At 39.4% G+C, this 13,839-nt stretch overlaps 1 protein-coding gene across 1 annotated transcript in view; it reads right to left on the bottom strand.

Annotated features, from left to right (window-relative positions):
• The window catches only part of LOC133618892 (uncharacterized), a 41,983-nt gene extending 28,725 nt beyond the window's left edge, over positions 1-13,258 (bottom strand). The window contains exons 1-7 of the mRNA XM_061979748.2: positions 11,272-13,258; positions 9,884-10,006; positions 8,881-9,744; positions 7,762-8,022; positions 3,894-4,027; positions 3,536-3,700; positions 3,240-3,419 (exon numbers count right to left, since the gene is read on the bottom strand). Coding sequence (XP_061835732.2) covers positions 3,240-3,419; positions 3,536-3,700; positions 3,894-4,027; positions 7,762-8,022; positions 8,881-9,744; positions 9,884-10,006; positions 11,272-13,258 — 3,714 coding nt within the window. The remainder of the gene's footprint in view (positions 1-3,239; positions 3,420-3,535; positions 3,701-3,893; positions 4,028-7,761; positions 8,023-8,880; positions 9,745-9,883; positions 10,007-11,271) is intronic.
• Between the last annotated feature and the right edge of the window lie 581 nt (positions 13,259-13,839).

The raw sequence follows: 13,839 nt of genomic DNA, 5'->3' as shown, positions 1-13,839 counted from the left end.
CAACACAGATAGACAGACAACATTCACACTCACATTCACACACTAGGGCCAATTTAGTGTTGCCAATCAACCTATCCCCAGGTGCATGTCTTTGGAGGTGGGAGGAAGCCGGAGTACCTGGAGGGAACCCACACAGTCACGGGGAGAACATGCAAACTCCACACAGAAAGATCCCCAGCCCAGGATCAACCCAGGACCTTCGTATTGTGAGGCACACGCACTAACCCCTGTACCACCGTGCTGCCCCACTAACATTACTGTACAGGTAATCGTTTAGTATGGATCGAACACAATTCGACCCTCGAAAGCTGCTGTATTTACAGGGTACCTCAGAGCCTGCAGCCATATATGCTAATAACTGCGAGTGAACTACTCACACCATTTAGAGAGCAAATGAACATGTATCAAATTGTCAAAATATTTTATATTTAATGTAAATACATTTTGAGTTAGAAAACTATCGCTTAAACTTAATTTGAACAAGTTACATGTGCACAAATGAGTGACATACTACCATGAAGGATTGAGCAACAGTAGGGATGTAACAGTATTACTTGGATTTTACTGAAGTCACGTCCTGCTCATTAAATATGCGTGGTGGTCAAGCTAGCTCTGTTTTCAATGGGTACATGGCGCCATTTAGCCTTTCTCGATGAAAAAATGCTTTATGCTTGCGCTGTTTTCGGCTGCACGAATCGTTTAAATCGCGAAAAGTATGAACATTTCTTCACTGTTCCTGGAGAGTTTATCAAAAAGGGCAGAAAGTGCAAGATTTTACGAAACAACAATGAGAAAAGCATGCAGCTCACACTCCAGTCCAAGGGAGCAGAGTTGAAGAATGCATGAGTTTGCAGTGATCACTTCGTTAAATGTTTGTTTGATATACTTTGAACTTTTATTACTTTCCATTTAAGTATCATTTTGATATTATTTGTATTTCTTAAACACGTTTGCTACAAGTGTTTCGAAAAGCACCAACTCGGCGAGTCTAAATAAAAGAAAGCAAATGTGAGCAAAATCTAAAAGAGTTAAGCTTTTACCAAAGGCAGCAATCATAAATGAAGCTTTCAGCACTTACACAATGTTGACATCTGATGTTATATTTTGATAAAGACAAGGAAAATACACAACTGGTAAACAGCACGTGCAACAAGAACAAATATGTTTATAGACGCGAAGTTAAATCATGAAATGCAACCAAAACCGAGCATAAACGATGCATATTTATCCGAGAGAGTCTTGATAACAAATTCCTTGACCCAGCCACACACAAAAAAGTTGTAGACCTCCATGCTTTTCTAGGTTTCCATCTTTTTGTCGTGTAAAATGGCATCTGGAGCACAATAGTTTGATATGTCTACGAAGGCGACCAATATATAATCTTTAATATTACTCAACAAATCTTATTTTGATAAAGTATAGAGATACATTCTATTGCATAGTTTTCATTTTTGCTCGTATCTGCTTTTTACAGGACGATTTAAGCCTCTTTTGTACTCTGATAGTTTGCGCGCTGTTTGCTGTACAACACCCATCTTGGCTTTGTTGACCACCACTGGTTTTCACTTCCAGGAAGAAGTCACAAATCGGAATTGTAGATACTGCAATTATGCGGTTTAAGAGTTTTATCAATAATGTTGTGACGGTATCAAACGAAAACTTGGTGACTGTAGTTTTTTTTCTAACACTTTTGCTTTAGCGGGTCTGAAAATAAACTGCATCTCCCAAAATACTCCAAGCAGTTAAAATGTGAGTTAACTTTTCTAAGAACCTGTATTTTCCAAAATGTCCACTGCAGAGAACACCACTTCTCAGAAAGTAAAAGTTGACAGATACAGCGGATGTTCCCGCACAATTCTTTGCACATAAAATTACATGTTTGTAGAAATAAATATAATTTAAAGATTTAGTTTATATAGTAAGTGTGTTTATCCTAAACATTCCTGCTACTTAGTTCTGCCTACTGTGACTTTTTTGTTTTTTGGGGGGGTATATATCATAATAATATCGTATCGTACCGTGAGATTTTGATATTGTTACATCTGTTGACTACAGTGATGTGACAATATACCACTTTACCTAACAGTATATGCATTTAAAATATTTTGCGTGACTAAAAGTGTATTAAATTTAATGTTAAAATACATCACTTTTGGAATTTTTTAAGGACGCTAAGAGTAGGGGTTCTTAAAAGAGTTCTTAAAATACTCAAAACACAGAGATGTCTCTTTTATCTGTGAAATAGAAGAATTTTGGGACCATCTGGACCCTCATATATAAAAACAAGGAACCTCATTGTAACACTGATGGGGCTCCAGCATTCCTCTGTGGAGATGGGAGAACTTTCCAGAAGGAAAACCATTTTTGTTACCTTTTACCAATCAAAGTAGAGTGACTCAGACAAAAGCTATATTACTAAGGAAAATGCACAATGGCCTCTTGTAGGTGGACAAAATGCATTTCAAGCTCTTTCGAATTCATTCCAAATTCTGTTATGATGAAACCAGCATTGGACATTTTGACCCGAATGTCAAGCATCATGTATGTAGGAAACAAGTCAACATTTGTCACAAAATTAAGCATGAACCATAAGAACAAGGAGTCTATAGCAAAAGCACAGTTTCAACATGTTAGTGTCCCAAACCCTATTTAGCAAGATCTGAAGATTGTCACCAATACTCCCTAATCTAGTGTGATTGAACTTGAGAAAAAATGGGTTAAACTTCCCTAGAATAGACATGTAATCTTGAAGTATTATACTAAAAAGTCTGCAAGAGTACAGAGAGTGCATACTTATGAACATGGGACATTAACATTTTACATTTTTACTGCATTTGTTTATTTAAAAAATATTTTTGCTTTGCTATTGCTAGGTATTGTGTGTATAATTTTAAGGGACAAATAGTTGAATCCTTATTTACTTCCAGCTGTAACATAACAAAATGTGGAAAAAGCAAATGGGGTGATTTCCTATTTTTATGGTCAGTGTACATATACAGTCCGTATCCTGTGGCAACTCCAGGTTGTACCCTGCCTCGTATAAAAAGTCATCTAGGTTAGGATTCAACTTGTCTGTGACCATGAACAGTATAGGCAGTTGAAAGGGGATTCAGGATAAGTGTATCAAAGAAGGTACATATAAATGTGTTTGTTTTTTATGACAAATGCATAGTAACCAGATTTGTTGTTGTTTGTTTGTTTAATTTTTGAGTATTCTCTCTTCTCATAGTTTTTCTTACCTCTGACGGATTGATTTTCTGGTACGACACAGCCATTACAAGATACCAAGTAATCTTGAGTATCCAGGAAGGGTTGAAGGCAGGCTTGCCTCTTTGCCTCTCAAATTTTGACACATCTTCAGTTGTACGATTGAACACTATGTGGGCGTACATGTCTGATACATCCGACTTATGGTATTCCTTGAAAAAAAAGAATATAATCAATAATTAATAATCTGACAAGAGTCCAAATGCAATAGATCTCAAAGAACCACTACATTATTTTATTCTGATTAAAACCGTACATGACGTCATACCTGATAGAACAACTGTCCATTGCCTTGGGTGAGGTCAACATCATCCCAGAATACTGCCAAAAGAGAGACATTCATATCGGGAAAACCAGTGGATAAAGGCGCTGGAAACAGGTACTGCTCATTCACAGCAACAGACTGAAACTGGACAAGGCCGTTGTCTGAGAACTGAAAAAGAAAGGAAAAGATGCACTGATTTCAGTAATAAAAAAAAAAAAATTAACTAGCTGGCTGTGGTCTAACTAACCCTAAACATTAGTATTTGTCTTTTTATATGTCATCAATATAATTCTAAGCTTAATAGCACAATAGATGAAGAACCTCTACATATATGTCAATGTGTTCATTCAGGAAAACTTACATAAATTCTATCATATAATTTTCCCATGAATGGAAAACCAATTGGTGGTTTGATGTATGGAGAATTTCCATCTTCTGTATCCATGTTTATTCTTTTATCAGCAACTTCTGCTCCAAAAGGGTACATGTTGCTCTCTATCGGCACAATGGAAAGAGTTAAAAGAGGTGTAACAATATAACAATAACAACATAAATGTTTCGTATACTTTGTTAACCTTGTACAATTTCCTCATATTCAACAACAGACTTGTGCTACACTAAAACATTAAGCAATGATCTTGTTTACACGCATATAATATTTGTATCCAGGACTTCCTGGTTGTGAGGTTAACTGCTAACCACATTTGCCATGAATTCACAATGTATCCATTTGCTACATCGTTTGTCATGTGCTGACTTGGACATATTGATTATGAAGTATGTTTATTCCATGCGGACAAACACAACCAGATAGTGCCTGATTTACTAAGATCCCAAATAACATGAGGTAAATAGCGTGTGCAAACTATAAAATTCTTTTGTTGTGGAAAATGCAGAGCACAATTATAATGTGTACCATTTTTTAGGACTATATAGAAGTGCCATCTAGACACTATAATTATTTTTAGCACTTCGAAGGTGTGCTCTGGCAGGCGCCAAGGTACCGTGATGGTGAGGAACTCTTTTTCTAGTGTAGTAGCACATCGCCATGCTATTGTTTTAGCGGTAAAAGCTAACTATGGCAAGAAATAAGCTCGCTTCTACGTCAACACGAAACGCGTTTGAGTTTGTAGTGCACAACACTACGATACGACACCAATTTGTACTTACTGAAAAACATGAACAATCATATTACAGTATGCTGTTGATTTTGGGTAAGCACTCCATTTATGTCAAAAACGATTGGCTCCAAGTTCCGTATTTATGGCGTCAAAATCGCTTTCACCTCACTCTCACGGCTTCCTTCTGCTCCAACGTCTCACTCTTCCTTCGTGCTGGCTTCTAAAGCAGTAGTACAAACCCCGTTTCCATATGAGTTGGGAAATTGTGTTGGATGTAAATATAAATGGAATACAATGATTTGCAAATCCTTTTCAACCCATATTCAATTGAATGCACTACAAAGACAACATATTTGATGTTCAAACTCATAAAATGTATTTTTTTTTACAAATAATAATTAACTTAGAATTTCATGGCTGCAACACGTGCCAAAGTAGTTGGGAAAAGGCATGTTCACCACTGTGTTACATGGCCTTTCCTTTTAACAACACTCAATAAACGTTTGGGAACTGAGGAGACACATTTTTTAAGCTTCTCAGGAGGAATTCTTTCCCATTTTTGCCTGATGAACAGCTTAAGTTGTTCAACAGTCCGGGGGTCTTCGTTGTGGTATTTTAGGCTTCATAATGCACCACACATTTTCAATGGGAGACAGGTCTGGACTACAAGCAGGCCAGTCTAGTACCCGCACTCTTTTACTATGAAGCCACGTTGATGTAACACGTGGCTTGGCATTGTCTTGCTGAAATAAGCAGGGGCGTCCATTGTAACATTGCTTGGATGACAACATATGTTGCTCCAAAACCTGTATGTACCTTTCAGCATTAATGGCGCCTTAATTTACCCATGTCTTGGGCATTAATACACCCCCATACCATCACAGATGCTGGCTTTTCAACTTTGCGCCTAGAACAATCCGGATGGTTCTTTTCCTCTTTGGTCCGGAGGACACGACGTCCACAGTTTCCAAAAACAATTTGAAATGTGGACTCGTCAGACCACAGAACACTTTTCCACTTTGTATCAGTCCATCTTAGATGAGCTCAGGCCCAGCGAAGCCGATGGCGTTTCTGGGTGTTGTTGATAAACTCTTTTCGCCTTGCATAGGAGAGTTTTAACTTGCACTTACAGATGTAGCGACCAACTGTAGTTACTGACAGTGGGTTTCTGAAGTGTTCCTGAGCCCATGTGGTGATATCCTTTACACACTGATGTCGCTTGTTGATGCAGTACAGCCTGAGGGATCGAAAGTCACGGGCTTAGCTGCTTACGTGCTTACGTGCAGTGATTTCTCCAGATTCTCTGAACCCTTTGATGATATTACGGACCGTAGATGGTAAAATCCCTAAATTCCTTGCAGTAGCTGGTTGAGAAAGGTTTTTCTTAAACTGTTCAACAATTTGCTCACGCATTTGTTGACAAAGTGGTGACCCTCGCCCCATCCTTGTTTGTGAATGACTGAGCATTTCATGGAATCTACTTTTATACCGAATCATGGCACCCACCTGTTCCCAATTTGCCTGTTCACCCGTGGGATATTCCAAATAAGTGTTTGATGAGCATTCCTCAAATTTATCAGTATTTATTGCCACCTTTCCCAACTTCTTTGTCACGTGTTGCTGGCATCAAATTCTAAAGTTAATGATTATTTGCAAAAAAAAAAAAAATGTTTATCAGTTTGAACATCAAATATGTTGTTTTTGTAGCATATTCAACTGAATATGGGTTGAAAATGATTTGCAAATCATTGTATTCCGTTTATATTTACATCTAACACAATTTCTCAACTCATATGGAAACAAGGTTTGTATATTCAGCTTCAAAAAGATAAGGTTGTGAATCCTCATTTGTTCAAAAATAGTCATCTTTGTTGTCTGTTACCAAGTTTGCCATGATAAGAAAACACTTGTGTTTGTTTCCAGAAGTAGGTACACACATGTTGCCGGAAGTTAGAGGTGCGCTGCTATGGAAACAGAAATCAATGCGCAGAAGAAATCAGTCCCGGAAATGAGTAAAATGATAAAATAAGTTAATATTGAACATATTACATATTGTTATGAACGTGTCTGTTACTACATTATATATAAACTTGCACTTTGTATATAAAATGGGGATGGTGGGTTTTGAAGTTGTTTTAGAGGGCTTTGAAGGTTACAAGGGTGACTCCCATTAGATGCATATTGTTTTTGTCTCTCATAATGAATGTGTATGATAGGCAAAATTCCAAAAAAGTGCCCTTTTAAGTCATCCAGCAGTTATATTATAGTATATATAACATATAATGTAATTATAAAATGGCATTGTTGAATGAACGATACATTTATTATTTTCATTTCTGACAATTAAAATATTGACACGGACGGAGAATTATCACTCCATCGCCTATTTGTAAATAACTTTGGCCATGAGTATGCACGCACTTTCATAAGGTGCTAAGCACTGACGCAAAACAGCAGTCGTTAAATGATTATATTTGCATTTTCATCTCTCAATGTTGAGGACAGTCTGATAATCAGCATGTATTCTGCATATACATGAAGACACACACGCTAAATGGATTGCGCTGTCTATTTTGCTCATTTAAGAGACGCAATCCTCCGTGCTCAAGTTTAGTAGATTAGCTTTGCTCAAGTTTGCACATGTTTTAGTACACTTTAAGTAAATCAGGCCCATAGTGTCTAGAAAAATTATGTAAAAGGAAGTAATAGAGGTTTATTCCTCAGTGAGTGAGGAAAGTAAAGTAACAACCTCCACCAACAATTGCTTTACACCTTGTGCAATTACAGTATGGTAATTTAAATAAAAACAATATTCTTAATGGCTCATAAGCATGGATATGAATAGGATTGGTTGTCAAACTCTTTGTGTCACACCTTTAATTTACTTTCTAGGTTGTACCCTTTCTGTTGCTATTTCAGCTGGAATAGGCTGCAACTGTCCACAATCATGATAAACCAAATCTAACATAGGTGAATAGATCGATACCAACAAAAGATATTGTAATAGTGTCATACTTGAAATGACTAAAATATCAAATGGGTCATGCTCTGAGACACAAACATTACTGCATAATGGTTATATCATGTTATAATGAATGTGTAGCTAACCCTTTTGAGTCATGCTGCACGTTGAATGACTTTCTGGACAGGAACAGGTGTAAGACCCCGGTAGATTAACACAAGAGGTATGCCCTGGACATATCATAGGAGACATACATTCATCAAAGTCCATGCATCCTCTTTCTCCGTGACCATTGTCTTTGGACGTAACCCAGCCCTGACTGCAGGTGCATTTAAAACCTCCTACGTGATTAGAGCAGGTAGCAGAAGAATGACACTGTGCATTGGCCTGTTGACACTCATCAAGATCTGCACACAGGGTTCCAATACTCACAAAGCCATGCATGCATACACATGTGTATGAACCTGGGGAGTTATGACAGTGCGACACAGGATGGCATGGATTAGTGAATGCAACACACTCATCCACATCTTCACACCACATGCCATTTCCTGCAAAGCCCATAGGGCAGCGGCACGAAAAGGATCCAAGAGTGTTCCAGCACCGTGCCAAAAAATGGCAAGGCAAATCGACACATTCATTGGTGTCAACGCACATGCCTGCCTCCTCATGATACCCTAAAGCACATGTGCAGTTATATGTTCCAGGAAGGTTGGTGCACACCTGATCAAGGCGACAGGTGGTGTTATCTTTGCACTCATCAACATCTTCACAACCTAATGAGAATAACCTGTACCCTGGATAACACTCACAGATGAAGGATCCTGCTGTGTTCTTACAGAATGAGTGTTCAGGGCACAGGTTATCATTTCGGTCATGACACTCATCTAAATCCAGACACTCAGTACCATTGAGAATGAAGCCCTCATTACAAGGGCAATGGTAATACCCAGGGGTGTTTACACAAGTAGACTGGGGCTGACACACTGTCAAGTTGGAAGAGCCTAAGCATTCATCCACATCCACACACGTTGTCCCATTACTCAGGAATCCAGTGATGCATTCACAGTAATATGATCCCATTGTATTCATGCATGTCCCATTGGTGCAATGACTAGTATCATTGCATTCATTGATATCCATGCAGACTTCCTCCACATGAGAAAATCCGGCATCACAAATACACTGGAAGCTCCCATTAGTGTTGATGCATGTGCTATACTCAGGGCAGGTAGAGTTGCTAAGGCACTCATTTATATCCTCACAGTCACTTTCGTCGTTATGGTAACCTTCCCAGCACTCACAAAAGAAAGATCCCACTAAGTTTATGCAGCTGGAAGAATTAGGGCACTGGATGTAGTCAAAAGAGCATTCATCTTCATCCAAACATATGGAGCCATTGCCTAAGAACCCTGTGTCGCAAGTGCATATGTAGCCACCATCAACATTGGTACAGGTACTGTTGTAAGGACAGGTGAAGTTCCCCATTGCACATTCGTCCAGGTCTTGACAGATTGTCCCATTGTCAAGAAAACCTTCCCAACATTTACATATGTAGGAGCCATTAGTGTTGAAGCAGGAGGAGAAGGTTGGGCAGATTTGATCTTGTAATTCTTCACATTCATCCACATCTGAACATTCAGAGCCATTGCCGTGATATCCATCTTTACAGTGACAGTAGAAAGAACCTAGATATAGGTGGCACTCTGTCAGGGGGTGGCAGACAGAACTAGGGTTTAGGCAGGTGTCTTCATTCACACATGTCCCCATGTCATAGACCAAGCCAACAATACATAGACAGGTGTAGGAACCGATGGTGTTGCTGCATGTCATGTTTGTGCTGCAAGTCGTGTCTTCCTGGCATTCATCTATATCGTGGCAGACAAAACCATCGCCCTGGTATCCATCCTGGCACTGGCAGAGGTATGATCCGTATGTGTTGCGGCAAAAAGCCTGGACACTGCAGTTATGTACCAGGGTGGAGTTCTGCTCGCATTCGTTTACATCTTGGCATTCAAAGCCGTTGCCCTCCATTCCAAATGGACAAGCACAGATGAAAGATCCAGCAGTGTTTGTGCAGCTGGAAACGTTATGGCATCCACCATTTAGGACTTGGCATTCATCGAAGTCTATAATTCATCCAAAACAGGACATTGTCAGCGAAGCAGCCCCAAATGATGATGAAGAAAGCTCTCAAGAGATTCATCTGAATGAAGTACAATAACCAAATTGTGCACTGAATTTTGACAATGAGCAACCAACACTTACCAGAGCAATTTTTTCCATCGCCTGTAAAGCCCCTGAGACAGAAGCAAAAGTAGCTGCCCATTGTGTTGTCACATTGGGCAAAGTCACTGCACTCATCTGTTCCTGTTTCACACTCATTTAAATCTGGGGAGATAGAACAGGAGAAAGAAACAACAGATATGGATTAACTACAGATGAAAATTCAAGGTCAATATAAATCCATGTAATGAAGTCATGGATCTAACAAACTGAAGTAAGTCCGACTCACGCTGGAAAATATAAATCCATACACAGCTCAAATGATTTACAGTGAATGTTGCAAGTGGTAATAATGAAATTAATAATATGAGGGTGCAACGGGAGGCCGACATGTCTGTATATATTTAGATTTTTTAGGGACAGAACATTCGATAAGGTATAAAAGTGTACAGATTTCTCACAGTACACAAATGATTGACAGGAAGTGTGGCTCGTGTGAAGCATCTACTTTGTAAAAAAATATACACTGCAGCCCAGCCTTTGACAAATGGGAGTCATGGCTAGCGATAGTGCCAATTAGGGCTGCATAATAAATACATTTTTTATCACGATCACAAGTTTGTTTGCCATTATTAAATGATAGTGATTTTTGCCAATTCTAACATTTAAAAAGCAGGCTCCGCTGCAAATCAAATCAAGCGCTTTCACAGCCGCGGTGGCACAAGAGCAACATTGGCTGGTTTTAAAGCCCCCGTGAAGCAGCTACCGCCTATGACAGTGGCCATTGTGTATGCGCAGAGCTCCATGACCACGCTGACCACCTTGCTGGCCGGCATTAACAAATGTCCTTTCCCAATTAGATCTTCACATGTTCCAAGCTAATTCAAATCCAGGTTAAAAACATATTTTATCTTATCACCAATACTTTTTTACTTTTATCTTAAATATATATCTTGGTCGTTTATTTCTTATTGTTATCTATTTTATTCATGCATTATATTTATGTGATATATTTGGTCAACTGCAGTTGTTTTTAAATGTGTTACAGATACAAATAAACTTTCATTTTGTAAAAATAAAATAATTCTGACTTTTTGCTCTTGAGCCTGTCTGCATTGTTGCGCTTTCCTCTGAGCATACATTGTAAACTATTGTATATTCATTATTTTTGTCATTTTCTTTTTTTTGAGACTTTTGTTCATTGGATGACATTTTTTAAATAATCAAAACTGTTTACATGAAAATTAAGCAGTCTTATGTTTTGCATTTTGTTCCCATACTGTACTTAAAACTAACAGAATCATGAGCTTAAAACAAATGTGCTGTACATACCAAACCGTATTTATATTGTACCATCATATTGTACCTAATAAAACATGTAATGCATTGTGCTTATATAAAACATTTTCGAGAACACAATATCATCTTACCGACACACTGAGTTTCACTGAGATAGTAGCCTCGTTTGCAAACACAAGAATATGATCCTGGGATATTTATGCATTCCGTGTCATTTTCAGGACAAATGTTTTCCCTCTGGCAGTCATCGATATCAGAGCATACCAGCCCGTCACCAACGTAACCGAGGTCACACACACATTGGTGTCCAGCAGGTGAATAGTGGCACAGGCCATGAATGTGGCACGCAGGGTCACATAGTGGGCTGGGTAGCACACAAGTGTCATTTAAGGCGACTGTGCCATTCAAACATGAGCAAACATGTGCACCAGGAAAGTTGACACACTTTGAGAAATATGGACAAATTGTATCCGAGATGATGCACTCGTCCACATCCTGACAGGAAAATCCGTCACCTATGAAACCTTGATAGCAGGAGCAGAAGAAGTCTCCAATGTGGTTGGTACATATTGCCCGTGGGTGGCATGTGTCCACCATTGAACACTCATCAATGTCTTCACACTGCATGCCATTTGCTGCAAAACCCCGCTTACAGGTACAGGTGTGGGAGCCAATTGTGTTGAGGCATGTGGCGTTTATGTGGCAAGGGTTTTCTTTACACTCGTCAATATCTACACAGTCCATGCTGGCGGCAGGGCGGTAATAACCAACCTGGCATGAGCACTCGTACGAACCGTCAATATTGTTGCATTCTTCATTGACACCACACAGATTTTTCAGTGTTACACACTCATTTACATCCTGGCAAAAGGTGTGGTTAACTAAGACAAAACCTGTCTGGCAAAGGCAAGTGAAAGAACCTTGGTTGTTCACACATGTAGCATTATTTTTACACCCCCCATTATCTTCTAGACACTCGTTCACATCACTGCACTGGATCACCCCATCTCCAGAGTAACCCACCTGACAGGTGCAGTTATAGTTACCAGGCAGATTCATGCAAAGGGCATTAGCGTGACATTGACTAGCAATTGAACATTCATCCACATCTACACATGTAAAGCCATTTCCACTATAGCCTACTGCACACTGACATGTGAAGGAGCCTGGCGAATTGGTGCATAGAGAGTAGGGGCTGCAACGATCTGTAGCACATTCATCAAGGTCATGGCACTTTGAGTTATTAAAGATAAATCCTGTACCGCAGTCACAATAAAATGACCCTCCAGTATTGACACAGATAGTGGTGGTAGGGCAGATGTCTAGTATTGAACATTCATTAATATCGTTGCACAGTTTTCCATCTCCTTCAAAACCCTCTGGACAAGAGCACTCATAACCTCCCAGCCTGTTAATACAAATAGCATTGGGGTCACATCCATTATTTCCATTGCATTCATTTATGTCAACACATGTCAGGCCATTTCCGACAAAACCACTGTCACAGGTACATTGGTATGAACCAATGATGTTGACACAGTCTGCATATAGACTGCAGATGTTACTCGCACATTCATCAATGTCCACACAGCTCTGCCCGTCACTTTCAAAGCCGTTGCTGCATGTGCAGCGATAAGTGCCAGGCATATTTTTACAGCCTTTGTATCCAAGTGAGGACGAACACACACGTGGAGTCTCTGAACATTCATCTATATCAAGACATAGGTAGTTTCCATTGCCCTTATAGCCGTGATTGCAAGTGCACACGTAAGATCCAGGATTGTTGGTGCATGTTGCATTCCAGTGGCAAATCTTTTGGTTAGTGCATTCATTTATATCAGTGCACTGGAAACCGTTTCCCTTGAAGCCGACTTCACACAGGCATTGTCTTCCGCCCTCAAAATTACTACACAGGGCATTGGTGTGACAGCCCCCGTTTTCTTTTTGGCACTCGTCGATATCCTGGCAGTTGGTGCCATCTCCAATATATCCATTAAGACAGACACAACTGTAGCTGCCCAGGGTGTTGTTGCAGTGGGCGTTAGGATGACAACTGTGTAGGCCGCTGAGACATTCATCAATGTCTTCGCAGAGTAGTCCATCACCCTGGTAGCCCATGCGACACACACAGGTAAAATTGTTTTGGACTTTCAGACACTCGGCCTGTTGATGGCACGTGCTGCCTGCTTCTTCACAGTTTCTTAGGTCAGCAACTACAAACGTTTGTAAAAAAAAAAAACAAGGAGAAGAATTAATTATAAAAATACTAAATCTATTTCATTTTAGCTTTGATTATGTTTTTAAAATGTGTGTTTGTTTTTGTTTGATGGTGGGTTGGTTTACCTGCAGAGAAGTATTTTAGCATTGCCAAGAGACTTATCAGCCACAGGAGTGGGAACCTGAGAGGACATAAAATGTTACAAACATTCCACATGTTCACTGTGATAGTATATTTGAAAATCTGCTTTTTAAAAATATTTTTTTAAACTGCAAATAGGAGCGATCATTGTTAACACTCTGTGGCTGTCCAACAATATGACCACACTGTAGTTGGCCAAAACATTGTAATAATCTTTTGTTTCACAATTCAGAATGTAGCCATTGTCCGTGCCCCTCAACAAGAGACAGACGTTGGAGTTAGTTTATTGGTTTGAGACATCAAATAAAGACAAAATTGGGTCACAACTTTCTCAGCTTAC

Source organism: Nerophis lumbriciformis, linkage group LG02 (genome assembly GCF_033978685.3).
Source record: "Nerophis lumbriciformis linkage group LG02, RoL_Nlum_v2.1, whole genome shotgun sequence".
Taxonomy (NCBI): Eukaryota; Metazoa; Chordata; class Actinopteri; order Syngnathiformes; family Syngnathidae; genus Nerophis; species Nerophis lumbriciformis.
Note: the sequence above shows the minus strand (reverse complement) of the source record. Positions and strands in the feature narration are given on the sequence as shown.